This window comes from Mustela erminea, chromosome 5 (genome assembly GCF_009829155.1).
Source record: "Mustela erminea isolate mMusErm1 chromosome 5, mMusErm1.Pri, whole genome shotgun sequence".
NCBI classification, from domain to species: Eukaryota; Metazoa; Chordata; class Mammalia; order Carnivora; family Mustelidae; genus Mustela; species Mustela erminea.
Genome location: NC_045618.1, coordinates 17,860,071 through 17,884,782, shown reverse-complemented (window position 1 = coordinate 17,884,782; position 24,712 = coordinate 17,860,071). Strand labels below are relative to the sequence as shown.

The window sequence follows — 24,712 nt, the reverse complement described above, 5'->3', positions numbered from 1 at the left end:
GTTATTCCTTATGCTCCACAAATAAGTGAAACCATATGATAATTGACTCTCTCTGCTTGACTTATTTCACTCAGCATAATCTCCTCCAGTCCCGTCCATGTTGCTACAAAAGTTGGGTATTCGTCCTTTCTGATGGAGGCATAATACTCCATAGTGTATATGGACCACATCTTCCTTATCCATTCGTCCACTGAAGGGCGTCTTGGTTCTTTCCACAGTTTGGTGACTGTGGCCATGGCTGCTATGAACATTGGGGTACAGATGGCCCTTCTTTTCACTACATCTGTATCTTTGGGGTAAATACCCACTAGTGCAATTGCAGGGTCATAGGGAAGCTCTATTTTTAGTTTCTTAAGGAATCTCCACACTGTTCTCCAAAGTGGCTGCACCAACTTGCATTCCCACCAACAGTGTAAGAGGGTTCCTTTTCTCCACATACTCTCCAACACTTGTTGTTTACTGTCCTACTAATTTTGGCCATTCTAACTGGTGTAAGGTGGTATCTCAATGTGGTTTTAATTTGAATCTCCCTGATCGCTGGTGATGATGAACATTTTTTCATGTGTGTGATAACCATTTGTATGTCTTCATTGGAGAAGTGTCTGTTCATATCTTCTGCCCATTTTTTGATATGATTATCTGTCTTGTGTGTGTTGAGTTTGAGAAGTTCTTTATAGATCCTGGATATCAGCCTTGTGTCTGTACTGTCATTTGCAAATATCTTCACCCATTCTGTGGGTTGCCTCTTTGTTTTGTTAACTGTTTCCTTTGCTGTGCAGAAGCTTTTGATCTTTTTTTTTTTTTAAAGATTTTATTTATTTATTTGACAGACAGAGATCACAAGTAGGCAGAGAGATAGGCAGAGAGAGAGGAGGAAGCAGGCTACCCGCTGAGCAGAAAGCCTGATGCGGGGCTCGATCCCAGGACCCTGGGATCATTTCCTGAGCCGAAGGCAGAGGCTTAAACCACTGAGCCACCCAGGCACCCCGAAGCTTTTGATCTTGATGAAGTCCCAAAAGTTCATTTTCGCTTTTGTTTCCTTTGCCTTTGGAGACATATCTTGAAAGAAGTGGCTGTGGCTGATATCGAAGAGGTTACTGCCTCTGTTCTCCTCTAGGATTCTGATGGATTCCTGTCTCACGTTGAAGTCTTTTATCCATTTTGAATTTATCTTTGTGTATAGTGTAAGAGAATGGTCAAGTTTCATTCCTCTACATATAGCTGTCCAATTTTCCCAGCACCATTTATGGAAGAGACTGTCTTTTTCCCACTGTATATTTTTTCCTGCTTTGTTGAAGATTATTTGACCATAGAGTTGAGGGTCCATATCTGGGCTCTCTACTCTGTTCCACTGGTCTATGTGTCTGTTTTCATGCCAGTACCATGCTGTCTTGGTGATCACAGCTTTGTAGTAAAGTTTGAAATCAGGCAGTTTTGTTTTTCTTTTCCAACATTTCCTTAGCAATTCGGGGTCCCTTCTGATAGCTCTTTTAAGAATTCTTAGTAGGCAAGATGAAAGGTTTAAAAGTTTTGGGTGGTACCCCTTGGGTTCAAGTGTCTGTCTTAAGCATGATGGAAGGAGAAAAGGATGGAGAAAAGGATCCATCCAAGGATGCCTTGGAAGGAGAAGGATGCTGTGGTCAGCTTCAGACTCCTTAACAGAAAAAGGAGCTGGCATGAGACGATGTGGTGGGTAGAAACCTATATCCTCTTGAAGGAGGAGGCAGGACCACAGTAGTCAAGCTGGAGGGGAGAAAGACAGACATTTTTGTGCAAACCAGAACAGAAAGTTTGGAATGGGAGTTCCCAGGAAGAGATGGGAATGTTATGAAGCAAGTTTCCATTGTCTCGCTGACAAAAGCCAACAAATAACAAAGGGCTTTTCATCCTTCTTCCAAACCCCAGTGTACCACTTGAAGCAAGTGGAGGAAGTTTCTGGAAACCACTGACAAGCTTCAGACACGTTAGGAAAAGCAGTTTGAGGAAGTGAGCTCTTTCACCTAACCTGTATAATGACCAGGTGAGAGGATATTCTGGTCTCCACTTGACAGGTAGGGGAATTTAGGCTTGGGGAGGGGGTCAAGGTCACATAATCAGTAGTGGAAGAAGCCGGAATTTGAGCCCAATGTGGTTCTGAAGTCTGTAATCTTTTCCCTACACAGACGGATGGGGCCACATCTAAATGCTTTGTGTCATCTTATTTGCTGGCAGTGAAGTCCGTTAGAGATCATGGAATGCATAATGATTACATTTTTTGAGGTGGTGTTTGTGCAGGGTAAGAGGTCTGTGTTTAGCTTCATTTTTACGTGTGTGGGTGTCCAGTTGTTCCAGCACCGTATGTTGGAAAGACTTTCTTTGTTCCATTGTATTGCCTTTGCTCCTTTGTCAAAAGTCAGTTGACAATATTTACTATATAAAACTGACTATATAAAAGTCAGTTTACTATTTTTTTATTAATATATAATGTATTATTAGCCCCATGAGTATAGGTCTGTGAATTGCCAGGTTTATACTTCACAGCACTCACCATAGCACATACCTTCCCTAGTGTCCATAATCCAATCACCCTCTGCCTACCCACCTCCCTGTGGCAACCCTCAGTTTGTTTTATGATTACAAGTCTCTTATGGTTTGTTTCCCTCCTGATCCCATCGTGTTTTGTTTATTCCTTTCCTACCCCCCAAACCCTTGACGTTGCCTCTCAACTTCCTCATATCAGGGAGATCATATGATAATTGTCTTTTCCTGATTGACTTATTTCAGTCAGCATAATACCCTCTAGTTCCATCCACAACGTTGCAAATGGCAAGATTCATTTCTTTTGATGGCTGCATAGTATTCCATTATATATATACCACATCTTCTTTATCCATTCATCTGTTGATGGACATCTAGGTTCTTTCCATAGTTTGGCTATTGTGAACATTACTGCTATAAACATTTGGGTGCACGTGCCCCTTCAGATCACTACATTTGCATCTTTAGGGTAAATGCTCAGTAGTGTGATTGCTGGGTCATATTTTCAACTTTTTGAGGAACCTCCATGCTGTTTTCCAGAGTTGTTGCACCAGCTTGCATTCCTACCAACAGTGTAGGAGGGTTCCCCTTTCTCTGTATCTTCGCTGGCATCTGTCATTCCCTGACATGTTAATTTTAGCCATTCTTGACTGGGTGTGAGGTGGTATCTCATTGTGGTTTTGATTTGTATTTCCCTGATGCCGAGCGATGTGGAGTACTTTTTCATGTGTCTGTTGGTCATCTGGATGTCTTCTTTGCAGAACTGTCTGTTTGTGTCCCGTGCCCATTTCTTTTTTTTTTTTTTTTTTTTTTTTTTTTTAAAGATTTTTTTATTTATTAATTTGACAGAGAGAAATCACAAGTAGATGGAGAGGCAGCCAGAGAGAGAGAGATAGGGAAGCAGGCTCCCTGCTGAGCAGAGAGCCCGATGCGGGACTCGATCCCAGGACCCTGAGATCATGACCTGAGCCGAAGGCAGTGGCTTAACCCACTGAGCCACCCAGGCGCCCCCTCTGCCCATTTCTTGATTGGATTATTTATTCTTTGGGTGATGAGTTTGATAAGTTCTTTATAGATTTTGGATACTAGCCCTTTATCTGATATGTCCTTTGCAAATACCTTCTCCCATTCTGTCTGTTGTCTTTCGGTTTTATTAACTGTTTCCTTTGCTGTGCAAAAGCTTTTGATCTTGATGAAGTCCCAATAGTTCATTTTTGTGGGCTCTTCATTCTGTTCCATTGATCTTTTTGTCTCTTCTTTCACCAAACCACACTGTTTTGATTATTGTAGCTTTATCGTAAGTCTTGAAGTTGGGTAGTGTCATTCCTCCAAGTTTGTTCTCTTTCAATCTCATGTTGGCTATCCTGTGTCTTTTGCCTCTCCGTATAAACTTTAGGATTAGTGTGTTGATATACACAAAATAACTTGTTGGGATTTTGATTGGGATGGCATTGAATCCATAGAACCAACTGGAAAGAACTGACATCTTGACAATATTGAGTCATCATATTCATGAACATAGACTATCTCTTTATTTGTTCTTTGACTTTGTTTTTCAGTGTTTTGTGATTTTTCTTGTAGATCTTGTACACATTTTGTTAGATTTATACCAAAGTATTTCATTTTGGGGGGTGCTAATGTGAATAGTGTTGTGTTTTTTAATTTCAAATTCCACTTGTTCATGACTGGTATATAGGAAAGCAGTTGGCTTTTGTATATTAGCTTTGTATTCTGAAACCTCCTTGTAATCAAAGTTTGCAACCCCATCTTTCCATTGTGTAGACCTCATTCTAGCTATCCTTGTTTTTGTGATGCCCTGAGTGTGGCCTTGGACTTGTAGGGCTCTGTACCTCTGCTCACAGGTTACCCTGCTGGTATTGCCCTTGTCTGTCATCTCTGCCTGTTGAAACCTCACCCATTGATCCAGAACCCAAGCTGTCTGAAATCCCTGGGGATGCTTTTCCAGTACCCTTCCACAGAATTGCCTGTCCTCTGGGTCCTGGTGACACACTGGTTCCCATCTCGAGTTTAGCACCTTTCATGTCCCCAGCCTGTACTGGAGCAACTTGATTGTTGTTTGTTCTCTTCCTCTGCAGCTCACCACCCCCCAGGGGCAAGGATGGGGACTGACTCATCCGTTGCTGGGGATAGACAGCACTGTTCACACGTTCAGGGACTCAGCCACGGGTAGCTGGATAGAGTTGATCATGCTGAGCTTCAGAGAAGCCGGACCACTGGGACTTAGCCTTAGGCAACCTCACTGTCTTAACTTGTTTGGGAAACCTTGGAGTGTCACAGAGGAGACTCCATCACTGACATTTCTCTGTCATCCACATCGCCTGTCACTCAGGGGGTAGGGAAATTAAATTCACGCAGCGAGGCTGGCTTTTAACTCTTAGTGCCCTGTTGACTGTTGTCACCACTGTCACAGCCTTCTGTGAGCATCCAGTCTCTGCTCTGGCCCTAGATGGGAGAGAGCCTAAAGGAGACTGAGCATTTTTTTTTTTTTTTTTAAACCACAGATGCGTGGCTTCTACTTTCTAACTCTTGGAACTAGCTGGCTTCAGGGTCTCTGTGGTGCCCTGAGGCTGGCCCTACAGTGCTTGTCAGAGTCCCCAGAATCTGTCCTTTGTCCTCTCTGAGCTGGATACAGCCTCTCTCCCAGGACTCTGCTACCATTCTCCTACTGTTTTCTCTTGACTGGGTATTATGCTTCTCCAATCAAAAGCTGCTGGTTTCCAGAAGGCTGATTCTGGTTTCCCTTTTTTTTTTTCTTTTAAGACTTGGTTTGGAGGACAATTTATTTTAGGCCTGTTAAATTTGATTTGACTTCCCCTTCGCTGTTATATATCCTTACCAGCTTCAGATACATTTTGAAAAAAAACCAAAAAAACAAAAAAAACCCAAAAACCAGTTCAATCTATTTTATGACAACTTGTGTGACTAATTAATGCTCTGCAGAACACCATGAAACTTGCAAGGCACCACACAAATGCCAAATCGTAACACGTGTCCTGTTTGAAACTGTCTTAGCAAATTGAACATCTGTATTATAGTAATAGACTGTATTAGTAAATGGAACATCTTTTATTGATTCACCTTGTTAAGCAGGAAAATAATCCTTATGGCTTTATAAACCTCCTGTAAGTTCTAGTAGGTGCCATTTCGAACATGAATTTAATTGAATAAATGAAGGCAGGTGTCAGGCATTTAATTGGCCCTTCTCTCTCAGCCAGCTCAATCAGCTTTGGAACTATTGTTGATGATGTAATTTACCAGTGAGATGAAACTGACATGTCTTTGGGGAAGAGAGGCTGGCTGGGCAGAGTTCACGCTTAATCACTGACTGATGTCGTTGTAACCTGCCTTCACAGAATTTTCTACGAAAGTTTCTCAAGGAGCAGACAGAAATAGGGAAGAAAGTGGTAGCAAACTTTACCTCATTGGCCCACAAAATTAGTTGAAAAGTCTTGAGCCTCATATAAGTATTCAAGTAACTCTTGTTTTCTGTTCCATGTTATTTTCCTACACATCTTCAGTTAAAATGATTGGACTGGGAAGGTGCATCTTTTCGTCATGTGGCTCAGGCTCAGATGTGGGGCTTGAGAAGTTGGTGTAAAAATGACAATTTTTATAAGAGCGGGTGGAAAAAAGATACCAGAAGAGAAATTGTGGTACATCCAGACAATGGAATATTTTTCAGTGCTAAAAAGATTTTTGAGATCTCTAGCCAGGCAAAGACAAGGAGGAAACTTAACGGTATATTACTAAGTGAAAGAAGACAATCTGAAAAGACCGTAAGATTCCAATTAAATGACATTTTGGAAAAGGCAAAAGTATAGAGACAAAAAAAAAAAAAAAAAAGTCAGTGGTTCCCAGGGGTGGAGTGGGGGGTGAGAGCAGGGGTTTAATAGATGGAGACCAGAGGACTTTTAGGGCAGTGAAAATTACTATGCATATGATAATCTATCCATAATGATAGATGTATGTCATTGCATATTTGCTCAAACCCATAGAATGTAGAACAAGAATGAACTGTAATGCAGATTATGGGCTTTGACTCTGATGTGTCCGTGTAGGTTCATCTTTTAACAAATGTCCCCACTCTGGGGCAGATGCTGACACTGGGGGACGTGATATGTACGGGCATGTGGGAAGTCTCTGTACCTTCCTTTCAGTGAACCTAAAACTGCTGTAAAAAATGATCTTAATTAAATAAAAACAAACATGCAAGAAAACAACCAAAGTAACTTTGCTGTTTAAATGGAATCCCTAAGCAAGGACAGGAAGGCTGCCCAGCTGAGAGGCAAGAGGCAGAGGCTATGACTGGATTTGCCTTTGGACCCACCTCAGGCCCCCCTTGCTGGCTGCCTTCAAGCTACTTGCTGCTCAGCGTGTCAGTGTCCTCCTCAGAAAAACACAGGCGGCAGTTTCACTGTGAAAAGGGAAAAAAAATCATAGAAAAGAAGACAGTGCCAGGCCTAGTGCAGAGAGCGGTAAGATTTTGTGCTCATGGGGCGCCTGGGTGGCTCAGTTGCTTAAGAGTCTGCCTTCAGCTCCTCTCATGATTTCAGGGTCATGGGATCGAGCCCTGTGTCAGGCTCCCTGCTCAGCAGGGGAGTCTGCTTCTCTCTCTCCCTCTGCCCCTCCCCCTGCTCATGCTTTCTCTCAATCAAATAAATAAAATCTTAAAAAAAAATTAGAAGAATCTGTGCTCAATGCCCTTTGATAATGTTGGATTTGACTGCATGGGGACTTCTGAGTTGTGGCATGTAACTGGACTTTGAAAAGAAAATGTGATTCTTTTCCATTAATTTTTTAAAAAGATTTTGTTTATTTGATAGAGAGACAGCGAGGGCAGGAACACAAGTGGGGGTAGGGGGAGAGGGAGAAGCAAGATTCCCACTGAGCAAGGAGCCTGATGGGGGGCTTAATCCCAGGACCCTGGGACCCTGACCCAAGCCAAAGACAGACTCACGCTTAACGACTGAGCCCCCCAGGCATCCCTCTTTTCCGTCGAATTTTTCCGTGTTGGTGTGTAGCACTTTTTGCCCAGTCTCATCCGGAGATGCACTTGTAGTTTTGGAGGCGGCAGCAGGCCATCTGTGAAGACCTCAGTGAAGTCCTCTTTGGGTGAGAGTGGCCACTTGGTCCTGGTCAGTGCTCTCAGAGAACTAAGCTCTAGAAACATCACCTTCTTTGCCCACACGTACTTGTCCTTTGCACCTTGACAGCGGCTGCACTCCGTTGAACCCTCCCCGCGGTGGTCTTGGCTGGCTGGCTCTGCGCTCCTCTTCATTTTCTCTTGGTTTTCTCCCTAGTGGTGGCTGTGTACATAAAGGAGTCCTGGTGGCCCACCGAAGACGTCCTACGAACCTCTGATCCTGCCAGAGAAGGTCTCTTGAAGGTGAGGTGGTGTAGACCAGAACAGATATCGCAAAACAGGTTTTAAAGTCAGTGTGTTGATTATCATGTTAATGATCGAAAGCACTTGGCCTCTGTGGACTCATCTTCCAGGGCTGCAAGAAACAAAGTTTCACAGATGGGGTGGGGCGCGGTGGGGGGGGGGCAGCGCTGAAACAACAGAAAGGTGTTGTCTCCCAGCCTCTGAGACTATGCCTGAAATCAGGGTTCCTTCTGAGGGCCGCGAGGGAGACTCTGTTCCAGGCCTCTGTCCTGGCTGCTGGTGGCCTCAGGAGTTCCTTGGCCTGGAGATGGCCTTCTCCCCGTGTCTTCACATCATCTTCCCTCAGTGTGGGTCTCCCTCTGTCCAGATCCCCCCTTTCTATATAAACACCAGTCATTTTGGATTAGGACCCCCCCCATGACCTCATCATCACTTCATCGTCTGTAGAGACTATTTCTAAATAAGTCACATCCCCAAGTACTGGATATTAGGTCTTGGAACATCTTTCCAGGGGATGCAATTCAATCTAGAATGCCCTGCCAGTAAGGAAAATAGTAATAAAAGGCTGTATGCTGCAGACATCTGGCTATTGGCAGATCTCTCTTACCTTCCTGAGTGGCCTCTTGTCTTCATTTTAAAACTAAATCCCCTTCGTCTCTCTAGTGTGTAGGAAAATTTTTGCGTATTGTGTCCAAGTATTATTTTTTTGGTACTCACTCTGAGTCAGACATTGTGTTAGGTACTTGCCTATGTCCTCAGACTCTTTACAGGGATTATCTAATTTTAGAATCCTCAAGGTACTGTTTTGCAGATGAAGAAATTGAGGCTGAACCACACAGCTAGTGAGTGATTGGGTAGGACACAAACTCCAGTCTCTGTGATGTCAGGCCTGAAGGTCTTGGATGGGCTGTGGCTTTATGGAGCAGTTGTAAAGCCAAGACCTAGGATGGTAGGGGTGAGGGCAGATGCCACAGCAGCTCCTCAGAGTCCCTGTGGCGTCTGCTCCACTGCAGATTTGATGATAAAGTTAGTAACTAGTGTAGAATTTAGACTATTTGCCTCATGTCTGCCCATTTTCATTTGATTGACATATTTATCTTAATTCCATAGGTGCTTCTTGGCAGTCTTAAAATGGTGGATCTGTTTGTAGTGGTATGGAATTCCACTTGACCTCCCTCATTGGGACCTACAAATAATGAATGACCAGTATTCTTCTGGGTCTGGTTTAGAGAAGGATTTGATAATACAGTTTTTTCCTCCTCGCTTGAATGAATAAAAAAAAAAACAACAACCAAATTCAGTTTTATTTTCCCTCAAACAACAACTTTATTGAGATACACTTCATGTCCTATAAATTTCACCCTTTCAGTGATTTTCAGTATTTGCACAGAGTTGTGCCCCAGTCACCACTCTTGAATTCTAGAATGTTTTCATCCTCCCCAAAAGGAACCCCTTACCCATCAGCAGTCACCCCTCATTTCTCTCTTTGCCCAGCCCCTGGCAAGGAGTCTGCCTGTGTGAATTTGTTTTTCCTGGACATTTCCAGCCCTAGAATCATATAATATGTAGCCTTTTGTGTCTAGCTTCTCTCACTGATCATAATGTCTTCGACATTCACCCACACTGTAGTGTGTGTTAGAGCCGCATTCCTTTCTATGGCTGGATCATTTCCCACTGCATGACTCGAGCATGTGTGCTTATCTGTATATATGTTGATGGACATGTGTTGTTTCTACCTTTTGGCCATTACGAATAATGGCACCATGAACATTTGTGTACAAGTTTTTGGGAGCACATGTATTTTCAATTCTCTTGGGTATATACCCAGGAGCGGAGTTGCTGGTCACGTGGTAATTCTCTATATAACTTGTTGAGGAGCCACTAACTATTTTCCACAGCAGGTGTACCACGAATAGTCCCATTGGTAACCTCTGATGGCTTCCATCTCTCCATGTCCATCCTGGCACTTGTTTATTGTCTGTTTTTGTATGCTCTCCATCCGACTGGGTGGGAAGTGGTATCTCACTGTGGTCTTAAGCCACATTGCTCTGATGGCCAAAGCTGTGACGCATTTTTTCATGTACTTATTGGCCATTCATACATCCCCTTTGGGAAAATATCTATTGAAATCCTTGGCCCACTTTTTAATTGGGTTACTTGACGTCTGACCATTGAGTTACAAACATTTTTCATATATTCTGGATGCGAGTCCTTATTTCACACATTGCCTTTTTTGATTGGCAAATATTGTTTTCCCGTCTGTGGGTTGTCTTTTGCATGCCTGTTCCTCCTCCCCAGCTTTACCGAGATATATCTGACATAAACATTGTGTGAATTTGAGGCACAGGAGGTGTTGATCTGGTGTACTTACATATTGCCAAATGATGGACACCGTGGTGTTGGCTGATACCAGCTTTGTATTACATAATTACCATTTTTTTGTGTGTGTGATGAGAACATTTAAGATCTACTGTCTTAGCAACTTTAATATAATACAGTATTATTAGCTATAATTACCCTGCTGTATATTAGATTCCCAGAACTTATTCATCTTATAATTGGAAGTTTGTACCTTTTGACCGACATCTCTTTTCTCCTACCCACAGCCCGTGGTAACCACCATTCTATTCTCTGTTGGGATGAGTTGGGCTTTGTTAAGATTTCATGTGCATGTGAGATCACGCAGGATTTGTCTTTGTCTGACTTACTTCACTTTGTATAATGCCCTCTAGTTACATCTGTATTGTTGCAAACAGCAGGATATTTTCAGATCTGGTTTTAATTGACTCGGTAGATACTGTTTTGAAAAGTTTCCCCCTCCCCACCCCGACGCCAGCAGATTTAACTATGGCTTGAGGTTCAGCCAGTGAATGTGAGGTACCCAGTGGGGTGGCCTGGCCTATTTGTCTTGCTGTTCCGGACCCTTCTGCCAGAGATATTTACTGGTTGGGTGTTTTGAATGCCAGGAGAAGTCTAACGTGCTCTTTAAATAAGTCTTTAATATTTTATTTTATTTATTTTATTTTTTTTCAGAACAAGAGTATTCACTTGTTCCATGTTTCAATTCCTCTGTGTTTAGATGAGGGAAACCCCACATTTTCTGAAAAAATGTGGCCTATGTTGTGAACAGAAGAAACTTGGATGTTACCTGCTCTTAATGAACCGTGTTGTAAAGATCGACGTACCCAACCATCCCCCAAGATTTTGGGGTCTTGACTTTTTTTTTTCCTTTCAATTATATTTTGTTTCTTAGCCAACTATTCTTCATAAATTACAAAAAAAAATGCTTAATGTTCTTTCTGTTAACATAATTAGTGGTCCTAATTGAGGGATTAGAACTGGATCTCGGCTTTGTGTTTCCAGAAATGTTTCTAAGTCAGATTCACACACATTTCTCCCCCCGCCCCCCATAATGAAAATTGGATAAATTCAGTGCATTTTCTTTTCTCCTTTTTCTCCTGCCAGTTTTTGATTGGATATTTCCCTTCTGCCAGATGCAATCTGCTTTTCTCTTCTGGCTTTTCTCTGAACTTTTTGGTTTTATAAGTTGAAAAATATAACCTCACACATCACCCCACTCAGGTTTTGTGACCAGCTAGTGATTCTTCAAAGTCTGAACTGGGTTTGGCTGCTCTTGTCTGAGATACAAAATTGCAGCAGCTTCTTAGAGCTAAGCTGGTGTGGTTTTCACAAAGCTTTTCCTCATTTAAGATTTGGCTCCAGAGGAAGGTGAACTATTTTACATTCTGGACCAATTAATAGATTTATTGGCACTGAACACTTCGTGCTATTTGTAAGGGGGGACAGCAAGCTGCCTTATTTTTTGTTATCGGAGCATTTGAAAACAATTTTTTTTTTTTTTTTAACCCATCCTTCCCCAAAACAAGTGTTTTAAGGATGCCTCAGACAATCTTTTCCCTTGATCAGTGGGAGAAATGGAGGCTCAGAAAGTTGGGCATTGCTAAAGATCTCCCAGCAAAGCTAGGCTGAGAAGTCATGGTCACAAATGATGATGATGATAATGATAAAAATGTGAGGAATAAGTATTCAATATAAAACAAAGTGTAGATATTTATATTAATGTTCCCTTTTCCAAAGCCTTAGTTGTAATGGATGAAGATGCTGGTGGCAACCAGGGGTTGGGACCAGCCTGGGACCTGGAAGGCCCTGGTCTGTTGTTTTGAGCCTGATGCCTCGGACAGAGCCCTTGTCCAGGGGTCCTAAGTCCTCTTTGGAATGAGACAGGGAAATCAATAAATGTGATCACTTACCCTCCTTGGATTTTTGTTTCCTTACCTATAAATCAGGACTTCCCCAGCGGGTGGGAGACTTGAATGCTAGCTTCTGGGTGGGAGTCACGGCCCATTCAATGGCATTGCTGATCCCATGGTGCTGCATAGGATGGGGGACAAACACCCCCACACGTAGGCTGTCACATAGTCTTGTCAGAGTAAAATATTGTCCTGTCACACATGTCTTGCCAGAGTAAAATCTAATAAAACGATGCTGTCCCTTGATCAATAGCTGATTGGGTTCATGTCAAGAATCACATTTAGTGCTGGCTTGTGGTTGTCCAGAGGAGTGCATGTAGAAGGACTCTGTGACCTTATCCAAGCTGAGCCACATATAGTGGGATTGATTAGTTATGTCTGCTGTGGGTGCAGAAGCTGGAGACCTCTGTTTTTGCTATGTATTTGCCACCCGGGTGCTCTCCAAATGCAGAAAAAAATTTTTTTTAAAGACTTTATTTATTTGTTTGACAACACAAACACAAGTAGAGATTACAAGTAGGCAGAGAGGCAGGCAGAGAGAGAGGAAGGGAAGCAGGCTCCCTGCTGAGCAGAGAGCCCAATGCAGGGGTTTGATCCCAGGACCCTGGGACCATGACCTGAGCTGAAGGCAGAGGCTTTAACCCACTGAGCCATCCAGGTGCCCCCAAATGCAGAAAATCTTAACAGACAGGACCATGAAGTCATTTTGACTTTTTTTTTTTAAGATTATTTATTTATTTATTTAACAGATAAAGATCACAAGCAGGCAGAGAGGCAGGCAGAGAGAGACTGAAGAGGAAGCAGACTCCCTGCTGAGCAGAGAGCCCGATGTGGGGCTCAATCCCAGGACCCTGGGATCATGACTGGAGCCGAAGGCAGAAGCTTTAACCCACTGAGCCACCCAGGCGCTCCTCATTTAGACTTGTTAATGCTAAAACTCTGTGTGGGCCTGGCCTTGACCACATACTTTCTTCATCTGCCATGACATTGTGGTGGGCAAGAAGTGGTTTCATTTGATGGCCTTGATTCTTGGTAGTTCTCTGGGATTGGGACTGTATGTAGCATGTGCTCCAAATCTAACATGTGATAAGCCATCGAAAAATCACGTTTCTGATGTAGCCATTGATCCTCCTAGTTCTTTTTTTTTTTTTTTTTTAATTCTCCCCAATTCCTTGCCCACCTTCTGAAGGCCAGAATTCTGGGGCTGTTATTAAAAATGGTGGGGGCGCCTGGGTGGTTCAGTGGGTTAAGCCTCTGCCTTCGGCTCAGGTCAAGATCCCAGGGTCCTGGGATAGAGCCCCTCATGGGGGTTTCTGGTCAGCAGGGAGCCTGTTTCCCCTTCTCTCTGCCTGCCTCTCTGCCTACTTGTGATCTCTGTCTCTCAAATAAATAAATAAAATCTTAAAAAAAAAAGGTGGATTGGGTTTATTTCTAGACACATCCAGGGATCTGCTGAAATGTCTTGCCTGACCCCCCTGGAGGTTACTTCCTGTTTTGTTGACCTGCAGTGGACTTTTTTTTGTCTACTTATGTTCATTACACATAGGTAGCCTTGGGGAACAGGGAGGCCCCTCTGGGCCTGCCCCTCACTCCTGGAGGCTGATGGGTGTGAAAGGTCAGGGTTGTGAAAACCTTGGTGAGAAACTGTGAGTCACATTTTGGCTCTTGAGCATGGGGGGAATCATGTGATGGTGGCGCACACACCTGGCCCCGATGTGTGGGTTGATTCCAAGTGCAAAATTTATCGTGTGTGATTTTCCTCTCTCACTTGCTTGTTCTTCCTTTGTTTCTTTTTCTTCTTCTTCTTTTTTTCCCCTTCAAAGGTTCAGTCATTTGGGGAAAGGATTGTGCTTTTCATTCTAAATGTCGTTATTTTTGGAAGACTGGAGAGAAATTTGGATGACCGAGACATGTTTTTTTTACCTCACTCTGTGAAGGAGCAAGCAAAGATTCTGTGGCGGGATGGGTCCGCTGTTGGATTTTACACGACCAAAAGGAAAGGTAAGGGACACTCGGCCCTGGGGAGGGGGCAGAGGATGGGGTGGGGAGGCCCCCAAGATGTCTGCCTGCGTCGGAGGACTCCCTCAGCACATGTGTTCCTTGGAGAGAGTCTTCTGGCTCAGAAAGTGTCACTAATTCGGCCGTCCTGTAAATAAACCCAAGTAAACCCAAGGTATGGATTTCATTTTCTCATTTCTCATTGTACTGGCAAATAGGGTGAAAAACGTGTCCTTTTGATTCCCAGGCAGTGCCATGTCCCTCATAAATGCTTATTGCTGCTAATGGTGTAAAATGACTCTGCAAAGCACGACACTCTTCATTTCTTTTCTTTAAGGCTACCCATTAGCTGTCAGGAAAAATACCATTGCTAATAGCTGACATGTGGCGCAAAAGCACACGGGATGCCAAGATTTATAGACATTACCTCAGAGGAGGGGGAGGTTGGCCATGATAACAAGGTCGGGGTGAAACACTGGGACTTATTTTTAGGGGCTCTGATGAGAAGTGAGTGTGATCCTAGGACCATTTTGCCTCGGGGATTGGTCTGTTTCTTTAAAGTCGTTTTCTTTAATACTTTATTGAATTTTTTAAAGGCTGTCAACATCTCTACTCCAAGCGGACCCAGCCCTGTCCTTCAGTTCTTACAAAGTCCTAAATTTTAGCAAGAATAGTCTCCCTGAGAACCACCATGGACATGCTGTTCTCCTGGGTTACGTGTTTTTCTCGGGGCTCAGAAGGCTGACTGTGCTGTTGAACGTTGTTCATACTATGTGTTTGTTCCACCTGTCCAGGATGGAACAAATCCACTTCTCTCCCTCCCCACTCCTGGTCAAACCCCCCCGCCCCCCGCCGCGTGAGATGACCAGTTTCCCATGCAAGTAGTTCCATTAGTTAACTACTTGTCAAGGTCAGTCCAGACACTCAAGTAGAGAGGTTGGTTGTGGCCTCCTCCTTTTTCCCTAGGCTGACCCAGAACTCAAAGTGGAAGGAGGACCTTAAAAGATTGTCAAGCTAAGGTAGACCAGACTAGGTGCTTGATTTCTGTTTCTTCTTCATTTTTGATGAATTCCACGAACGTGGTGGAAAGTTCTCTGAAGCTGCTTATTGGGTCATGTCATTTCATCCATGAACTGATTTTTTTTTTGTTTTTAAGTGGCAATTGACTTTTAGTTACTCAACAGTTTATTTCATTTAAAAAGTACCAAACCAGTATAAAATTAATGAAAATATATGCTTCAGGTATATGTTGCCAATGAAAACATTTTTTTTTTTTTACTGACTTTTGCTGGATTAGCTTATTTTTGGAGAGACAGAATAAAAATATTTCTGTTAGAATAATTGCATACATATTGCTACCAGGAAAGTATGAGAGTTGTAGCCACTCTACATCCTTGCCAGTACTTGGTATTGTGAGTCTTTTTAATTTTACCTCTTCTACAAGGGGGGAAGTAGGATTTAATTTTGGTTTTAATTTGCATTTCCCTAATTGCAAATGATATTGATTATGTTTTCACGTGCTTTGTTGATGGTCACTTATCTTCTTAACACTTAAGTGTTAAGGTAATACTTAAGTGTCCGTTAAATATTTTGACCCATATTTTATTGGGTTTTTGCTTATTGCAGTTTCTTCATATGTTATAGGTGTCAGTTCTTTTTTTTTTTTTTTTTTAAAGATTTTATTTATTTATTTGACAGAGATCACAAGTAGGCAGAGAGGCAGGCAGAGGCAGAGAGGGGGAAAAAGCAGCCTCCCTGCTGAGCAGAGAGCTCTATGCGATGCAGGGCTTCATCCCAAGACCCCGGGATCATGACCTGAGCCAAAGGCAGTGGCTTTAACCCACTGAGCCACCCAGGTGCCCCTAGGTGTCAGTTCTTTATCAGATATAAATTTGGAAAACATTTTCATTTTGGCACGACAGTATTTCTCAGAGAGCAAACGTTTGAAATTTTGATGGAATCTATTTGATCAGTTTAACCAATTTTCATTATTATTTTGTTCAGAATATTTTCTAAATTTACTTTATGATTTTTATGAGTGTTTTAAAGTGAGTTTTAAATTTCCAGGTATTCCAAATGTTTTACTTATTGATTTACCTTTGATTTCTTTTTTTTTTTTTAAAGATTGTATTTATTTATTTGACAGAGAGAGATTACAAGTAGGCAGAGAGGCAGGCAGAGAGAGGGGGAAGCAGGCTCCCTGCTGAGCAGAGAGCCTGATGTGGGCCTTGATCCCAGGACCCCAGAATCATGACCTGAGCTGAAGGCAGAGGCTCAACCCAGTGAGCTCAACCTGAAGGCAGAGGCTCAACCCAGTGAGCCACCCAGGTGCCCCTTATTTTTGATTTCTAACTTAATTCCTTTGCAGTAAAAGAATGTAGTCTATTTTACTATTTTAAATATTAATATTTAAATTTTTAAATATTCTAAACATTACTTTTATTAATATAAGGTTAATTTCTATGCATTTATAATATAAAAATTATTTCATATATAAATAGATATTATAATTTAGAATATAAATTTATATTTATATAAATATAATTAATATAAATATAAATTTAACAATTTAAAAATATTTTGAATTTTTTTTATATTTTAAGAATTATTGAGAATTGTTGATGGCCCATTATATGGTCTGTATTGGTAGACATTCCCTGTAGACTTGAAGGAATGTGTATATTCTGCAGGTATTGGGTTTAGTGTTCTGGAAATATCATTTGGCATAAGGTAATTAATAATGTTGTTTAGATTTTCTACATTCTTACTGATTATTTTTGCCTAGTTCTAACAATTTTAGTTTTGTTAGTTTTTACTTTATGTGTTTTGAAGCTTTGTTATCAGTCACATCTATATTTATGATTGTTATACTTACCTGATATATTGGTCATTTTATCATTATGAAGTCCCCAGTTGTCTTCAGTAATATTTCTTATTATGAGGTCTGTTTTGTTTGATATTAATATATATAGACCCATCATTTTTCTTATGCTTATGATTTGTATGGAATATATTTTTGTACTGTAGCTTGTTGCCTTTTACTTTTAGTCTGTTCATGTCTATTATCTGAAGCATATATTGTGTTGACAGCATATAGCTGGTATGGGATCCTATTTATTTATTTACTTTTAGATTTTATTTATTTATTTGTCAGAGAGAGAGAGAGAGAAAGAGTGTGCACACAAGCAGGGGGAGTGGCAGGGAGTGAGAGAATCAGGCTCCCCACTGAACAAGGAGACCGATGCAGGACTCAATCCCAGGAAACTGGGACCAGAGCAGAAGACAGACACTTAACTGACTGAACCACACAAGCATCCCTGGGTCTTGGATTTTAAACCTAGTCTTAAAAATGTCTGTCTTTTGAATTGAGTGTTAGTCCACTTACATTTAGTTATTGATATGAGTACACTGAGGTCTTCTCATTTGCAATTTGGTTTGTGTCTTCTGTTTTTCTTTAGTTCCTCGGTCCCTCCTTTATAACTTCCTTTATTTTAATCAGATATTTTTTAATATTTCATTTTAATTTCTCTGTTGGCTTTCTAGTTCTATATTTTGCATTTTTAGTTTTTACTCTGGGGATCACGTATGCATCTTAAACTTTTCCAGATTTACTTACAGTTAATATTGAATTACCTCAGGTGAAATATAGAAATCTTTTAATAGTGTATTTTTGTTTATCCCTTATTTACATAGTGCTATTGTTATATATTAGATCTCTTCATGTTATACACCTATCTTTATTGATTTATAATTTTTAATTTAGTAGTCATATCTTTTAAAATAAATAAAATAAGTATAGCTAAAATCTTTCTCACATACTCACCTTTAAAAAAATTTTAATATAGGTCCCACTTGCCATCCAGTGTCATTTTTCCTTTAGGCTAAAATACTTCCTTTAGAATTTGCTGTAATGTGCCTCTGCTGGCGACAAATATCTCAGGTTTCATTTACTGAAATATATTTTATTTTATAGTCATATTTGAAGGATAGTTTAGCTGGCTATAGGATTGTTACTGATAATTCTCCCACTCCCTTCAGTGCTTTGAATGTGTTCTTCCAGGCTTCTGTCTTTCATAGTTTCTGGTGAGAAGTTAACCAGTTATTTATTGTTATTCCCTCATACATAACACATAGGTTTCTCTGATTGCTTTCAAAGTTTTCCCTTTAACTTTAACTTTTTTTGTGTTTGACTATAGTGTGTCTAGAAATGATTTTAGTTCTGTTTATCTTTCTTGGGCTTTGGTGAGCTTCTTGAATCTTTATGTTTTCTGCCATATTTTGGAAGTTTTGGGCCATTATTTCTTCAGTTTTTTAAAAATGCTGCTTTCAGGGCACCTGAGTGGCTCAGTTGGTTAAGCCACTGTTTCGGCTCAGGTTGTGATCCCGGAGTCCTGGGATTGAGTCTTGCATTGGGTTCCGAGCTCTGTGGGGAGTCTGCTTTTCCTTCTGACCTTCTTCCCTCTCATATTCTCTCTCTCTCTCTCTCTCAAATAAATAAATAAAATCTTAAAAAAAAAATGCTGCCTTCATTGTTCTTTATCTGGGATTCCAGTTGTGTGTGTGCTGGGGTGCTTCATAATGTCTTTAAGTTTTGTCTCAGAGGTTTTATTCATTTTTCTTCAAACGTTTTTCTCTCTTTGTTGGGTAATTTCTACTGGCACCTATTCAAGTTCATCTGCCATCTCCAATCTGTTGTTGAGCTCATTGAAAATTTTTAGTTATTGTACTTTTTAGCTCTAGGATTTATATTATTTCTTGTAGTTGCTATTTCTCTGTTGAGATTTTCCTTATATTTCCCTTTAATTTTTTGAATTATTTTATTTTAATATTTTGAATATATTTGTAAAGTTGTTTTGAGGCCTTTGCAAAGTCCAACATCTGGGTCTGTTTAGAATCAGTTATATTGACAACTTTTTTTTCCCCCCCTGAGTATGGGTCACAGATTCCTGGCTTTGTGTGTGTGTGTGTGTGTGTGTGTGTATTTGAATAATTTTTCATCAAAAATTAGATATTGCAGATGTAGTGTAACAGTTCAATTTTTTTTTTTTTTTTGGTGTGTGTTTTCTGAGGATTTTTAGATTTTTGATCTAGTAGCTGTTCAACCTGCCTAGCTTCAAAGGGTAGACTTTGTCTCCTTTGTGATCTATAGCGGCTGACATCTGTTTGTGTGACTTCCTACGGCTGTTTCTTTAGCCTGGCCCTGTAGAGGTCTTCAGTGTGCCTGCAGATTTGGTGGCCAAAGATTTTCATATGGATTTGATTTACTTTTCCTGAGGGATTTTTTTTGTGTGTGGCTTTGTGTTTTTGTTTTGCTTTTCATTTGTTGTTGTTGTTGGCTTGTTTTGTTTTGTTGTTATTTGTTTTTGGTTCCTGCTGTTTTGGGGTTCTGTACTTTCACTGTTTAAGCCCATTTGGCTTCAGCTCTCTGCCACTTGAACTGTCTCAGTTGAGGAAGGTCTATTTTTGAGAAAAGCATCAAACTGTCACATCTGATCCTGTGTGGTGCCATTTTTCAAACGGTCTCTCTGGTCTTTGACTTTTTTCTTCTTGGGTTCCATGGGGTCTCCTTCACTCATGTATTGGCTAGCTGTGGCAGTTGCTTTGAATTTGAGTTTGGTTCATTCTGTAGATCTCATGCTGCTTTACATTTCCAGCTGCTTTCCTAATTGTAAATCTGATCTGTGACACATTTAATGGGTAATGTTTCAGTTTTTCCCATGAGGTGTTTTCTGTAGCTTTGGGGGTTGAATTATACCTACAGCCAGTAAGCTGCAAACTCATAGGTTTTACCTAGTCCAGTTGCAACTTTATTTTCTTTCTCTCTCTCTCTTTCTTTCTTTCCTCCCTTCCTCCTCCTTTCTCCCTCCCTTCCTCCCTCCCTCCCTTCCTCCCTCCCTTTCTTGTAGGCTCCATGCCCAGTGTGGAGACCACTGCCAGGCTTCAACTCATGACGAGATCAAGACCTGGGATGACATCAAGAGTTGGATGCTTAACCACTGAGGCCACTGAGGCCCCATTTCCAGTTGTAAATTTCTGAAATTAAATTTTCCTCTATCCAGTGGTAACTTTAAATGATTTCTCACCTTTATTCATTTATTAAGTAGTTATTATACGTGAGGTTTGCACAATATGGTTTGCATAATGAAAGTACAGAACCCCTAAACAGCAGGAACCAAAACCAAACATTTCCTTCCACCACCATTTTCTGATCGGGATCCTGTTAAGTGTGGATCAGAGAATTTTATTCCTTTCCTTCTCATCTTTTTCTATAATCAGAGAAAGATATTTATCTTGATGAAGTAGGAAATGGTTGATATAGCAGGGCACATAGGTGGCTCAGTTGTTAGATGTCTGTCTTCAGCTTGGGTCATGATCCCAGGATCTTGGGGTTGAGTCCCACATGGGGCTCCCCGCTCAGTGGGAGGCTTGTTTCTCCCTCTCCATCTGCCTGCAGCTTCCCCTGCTTGTGCTCTCTCTCTGTGTCAAATAAATAAATGAAATCTAAAAATAAAAAAAGGAAATGGTTGATAGAGCAGCATATAAGTAGAATAAACAAAACATAATTTAGTTAGTGGATAAATATATTTTATTATGTTTTATTATTTGCACACACGATTTACAAAAAAAAATCACTGGTGGATACATATAATTTAATGGCCTACAGAAGGAGTTTGTAGTTCACAAGTTCAGAACAGTTAACGTTTCTATAGTCTCTGCTCTGTCCTCAGTATTTGTCATGACATTATGTAGTGTTTTTGTGTTGATGCTGAGGATACTGGCGTAGCACATGGCATGCTTCTCAACTTTGCAGTATTACGATTTTTCTTCATGAGATTAGGTCCTTTGGATTTAGAATATCTTAATTTAGCTTAAGCTGGGCTGCAGCGTATAATTTCATTCTGAGAGGAAAAGAAAATGTGCAGATTAATTGCATAAATTAGATCACAGGGGTCAGGGGTCACCTATTTAAGAGTATACATTGGTTCTAAACACTTCCTTGGCACATACTTTTAAGTATTTTAAAAATTTATTAGACAGTAAAATTGACTTTTTTTTCTTTACAGTTCTGTGGATTTTGCCCTATGTATAGATCATGTAACTACAACCATAATTAAAATAAGGAATAAAATCCACCACGCCCAAAACCTCCTTCATCTTATCCCTTGTCATTCCTTGCCCCCTAACTGCCACCTGAAAGCCCTGGAAACCACTGATTTGTTCTCTATCACTATCGTTTTGTCTTTTCTAAAGTGTCGTGTGATGGAATCATATAGTTTGTAACCCTTTGAGACTGACTCTTTTCTTTCTTTCTTTCTTTCTTTCTTTCTTTCTTTCTTTTTTTTTAAGATTTTATATATTTATGTTATATATATTGAGAGAGCATGAGCAGAGGGCAGGGGCAGAGGGACAGGGAAAGACTCTCAAGCGATTCCAGGCTGAGTGTGGAGCCTGACTCGGGGCTCGATCCCAGGACTCCAAGATCATGACGTGCGCTGAAATTGAGACTCAGCCTCTCAAACAACTGAACCACCCAGGCGCCCCCAATAGACTGACTCTTTTCACTCAGTATAATGCCTTTATTCATCCAAGTCAATGTGTAGATCAGTAGTTTGTGCCTCTTTATTGCTGACGCGCACATTCAGTTTACAACAAGTGGGTGCTTTTGTATGGACTGAATGAGATCTTTTCAGGTAGCGCTCTCTTTGGGGACATATTCTTAATGGGCTGGTTTGAATTTCTGCCTTCATTTGACTGCTCAGTAATATTGACACTTCAGCCAGTTCACTATTTTATGTTGAAATTCTCCCTAAATAATCAAAACTAATGAGGTTTTACTTGACCTTTTGTTCTCCGAGCACTAGTCCACTGACTGTTAGCTTTCAAGGGAAGAAAATACTGGACTGGTAAATGGCGAGTTTGGCCAATTTGAGGCAGAGCTAAGATGTGTGTTGCTTTTGTATAAAAATCTAAAAAGAACAGCTTTCTGTTTCAGCTGCCTGAAAGCTCCAACACTAATGCAAATCATAAAAACAGGAGTGGCACTGAAATGTATTAAATTAGGTGACTTGCCATCCAGACAAGCACGTGACCTTCGGGACAGCAGTGATGTTTTGAAGTGGCCTTGGCTGCCCTGATTTTGAAGTGGGGGGGTGGGGAGGGTTTTCTGCTCTCCCCTCCCCCAGAAGTTCAATGCCTCAGGTCCCTCCTGCTGAGTTGTCTCATCAAGAAGGCCCCCCTCAGGCCATCTTCTGGACTTCAGCAGAAACATCAGTAGCAAAGGTGGTGTGAGTGGGGAGTGCAGTGTTGGTTCAGGTACCTACTGTGCTGTCTGTTGAGAAAGGGGTTGCTGTTGACGAGGAATGGAGGTTCCTGTGGAGATACGGCATTGGAAGGTACAGGGGGAAATGCACGGGATGCAGCCAGGCTTCTTCTGTTGGGATGTGTACCAGCAGCTGCTGCGATCTCAGCCTTGCAAAGCTGCTAACGTTACCCACTTGTATCTCCTGCCTCCTTGTAACCTTGGCTTTCATTTGCCATCATGCCCCCTGGCCTCTCCTTGTACCTGCCTTAAAGAGCCAAGGTCATTTGTGATCCCTTTTTCACATCATTTAAATTCTCTTGAAAGAATCAGATTGGTCCAGCTGGCTCGTGGATTGGTTTTCTTGTGCATAATGGGTTCACTTTGATCTCCACTGACTGTGGATTGGCGGGGGCTGGCTTTTGTGGTCCAGGTATGGCCACCTAGCCTTTGTTCTTGGCTGTGGTAGGGCCAATTTTAAAGGACTGTGGGCTGGGTAGACAGCCCATAATAATCCACGGAAGAATCCTATTCATAAAGTAGTCTCAGTCTGGCCTGGAATACTTGTGGTCACCACCACCAGGCAGCCCTTCCTTGCTTGCACATGGCTGGTGTGTAATGGATGGAGTGCTCAGCAGGCAGTTTGTGCTGCTCACATATTATGGGCTACAGGAGTTCTCAGGCTCCATCCAAGACCCGCTGCCTCTGAAACCCTGGCAGTGGATTGGGCCCCTGTGATCTGTCTTAACAAGCCCTCTAGGTGACTCCCAAGAACTCTGAAGTTGGAGACCCACTCACCCAAGGCATGCATTCTCAGTGGGGTGGCATTGCCCCTGACAGTCAAACCTTTGGGGAGCAAAGGAATCATGGATAAAACAATGGTCTCTGGCCTCCAAACCTCAGCCCTATCCAACAAAGTCTTATTCATTCCTTAGTATCTAGTCAGCAGGCGTGCACGATTAGGAAAAGAATGGCTCCTTAGGTTGGTGATAATGAGAAAACATTTGGGCAACACCACTTGACTGTATACTTAGAAGAGGAACTGCTAGGGGTCCCTGCTGGCTCAGTCTGTGAAGCGTCTGCCTTCTGCTCAAGTCATGATCCCAGAGTCCTGGGATCGAGTCCCACATTGGGCTCTCTGTTCAGCAAGGAGCCTGCTTCTCCCTCTGCCCTCCCCCCGATCTTGTTTTTTCTCTCTCTCTCTCAAACAAATAAATAAAATCTTAAAAAAAAATAAGGAGGAACTAGTAGTTTTTTTTGGCTTTTATAATCTTCCTTTGTTCTATGCCACATGGACTGGATTTCATGCAGGGTCCTCTAGCACAGCGTTCTCTAGCACAGAGTTGAACTGGGACAGTTCTTTCTCTTGTAATCTGAAAAGAAGGTGACTTACTGATACAGATTTTCATCTAACAATCCGAGATAAAGCCAACTTGGCCAAAGTTATTTCTTTAAGCACATAAACTTTCTTCCCCCAATATTTAAGAGAGAATTTCATGGCATCTTAGTAAATAAATAAATTCCTCTTATAATAGTAAAATACATACAAAGAAATGTTAGAAGAAAAAAATGATATAATTAATTCTTATCTCTAAATGTATCTTGTTTTGGGGCGCCTGGGTAGCTCAATCATTAAGTGTCTGCCTTCAGCTCGGGTCGTGATCCTGGGCTCCTGGGATCGAGCCCCACATCGGGCTCCCTGTTCGTCGGGAACCCTGCTTCTCCCTCTCCCACTCCCCCTGCTTGTGTTCCTGCTCTCACTGTCTCTCTCTCTGTCAAATAAATAAATAAAATCTTAGGAAAAAATTAAAAATAAATGTATCTTGTTTAGGAGTGGTTGACATTAATGCATTGTTTTCAGTTGTTCTTGAGAAAAGATGATTATTACAAATAGGTGTTATAAACACTTAGTCCTACCTGTAAAAGTGATGTTTTTTCTGGAGCAGGCATTAACTGCCTGCTTTAACTATGGCCTGTTGGCCCAGTTCCGCTCATCGCCTCTTTTTGTAAATAGAAATCGATTGGAACATAGCCATGCCCGTTCATAATGTCCACAGCTGATTTTGCACAACTGCAGAGATGAATGGTTTCCCCTAAAGCCTAAAAGTATTTTCTGCTTGGAATTTACAGAAAAAGTTTGCCAGTGCCTAGTCCAGCAAATACAATGTAAATATCTCATACTTAAAAAAAAAAAAAACCAGATTTTATGCGGATAGGTGC

The 24,712-nt window shown here is 41.4% G+C and overlaps 1 protein-coding gene across 6 annotated transcripts in view; it reads left to right on the top strand.

Moving 5' to 3' along the window:
• Positions 1-24,712, top strand: part of FAM169B (family with sequence similarity 169 member B) — an 86,685-nt gene that overhangs the window by 39,303 nt on the left and 22,670 nt on the right. For all 6 annotated transcript variants that reach the window (XM_032342163.1, XM_032342160.1, XM_032342164.1 and 3 more), the window contains 2 exons: positions 7,839-7,924; positions 14,019-14,196. In XM_032342163.1, the coding sequence (XP_032198054.1) occupies positions 7,839-7,924; positions 14,019-14,196 (264 nt within the window). The remainder of the gene's footprint in view (positions 1-7,838; positions 7,925-14,018; positions 14,197-24,712) is intronic.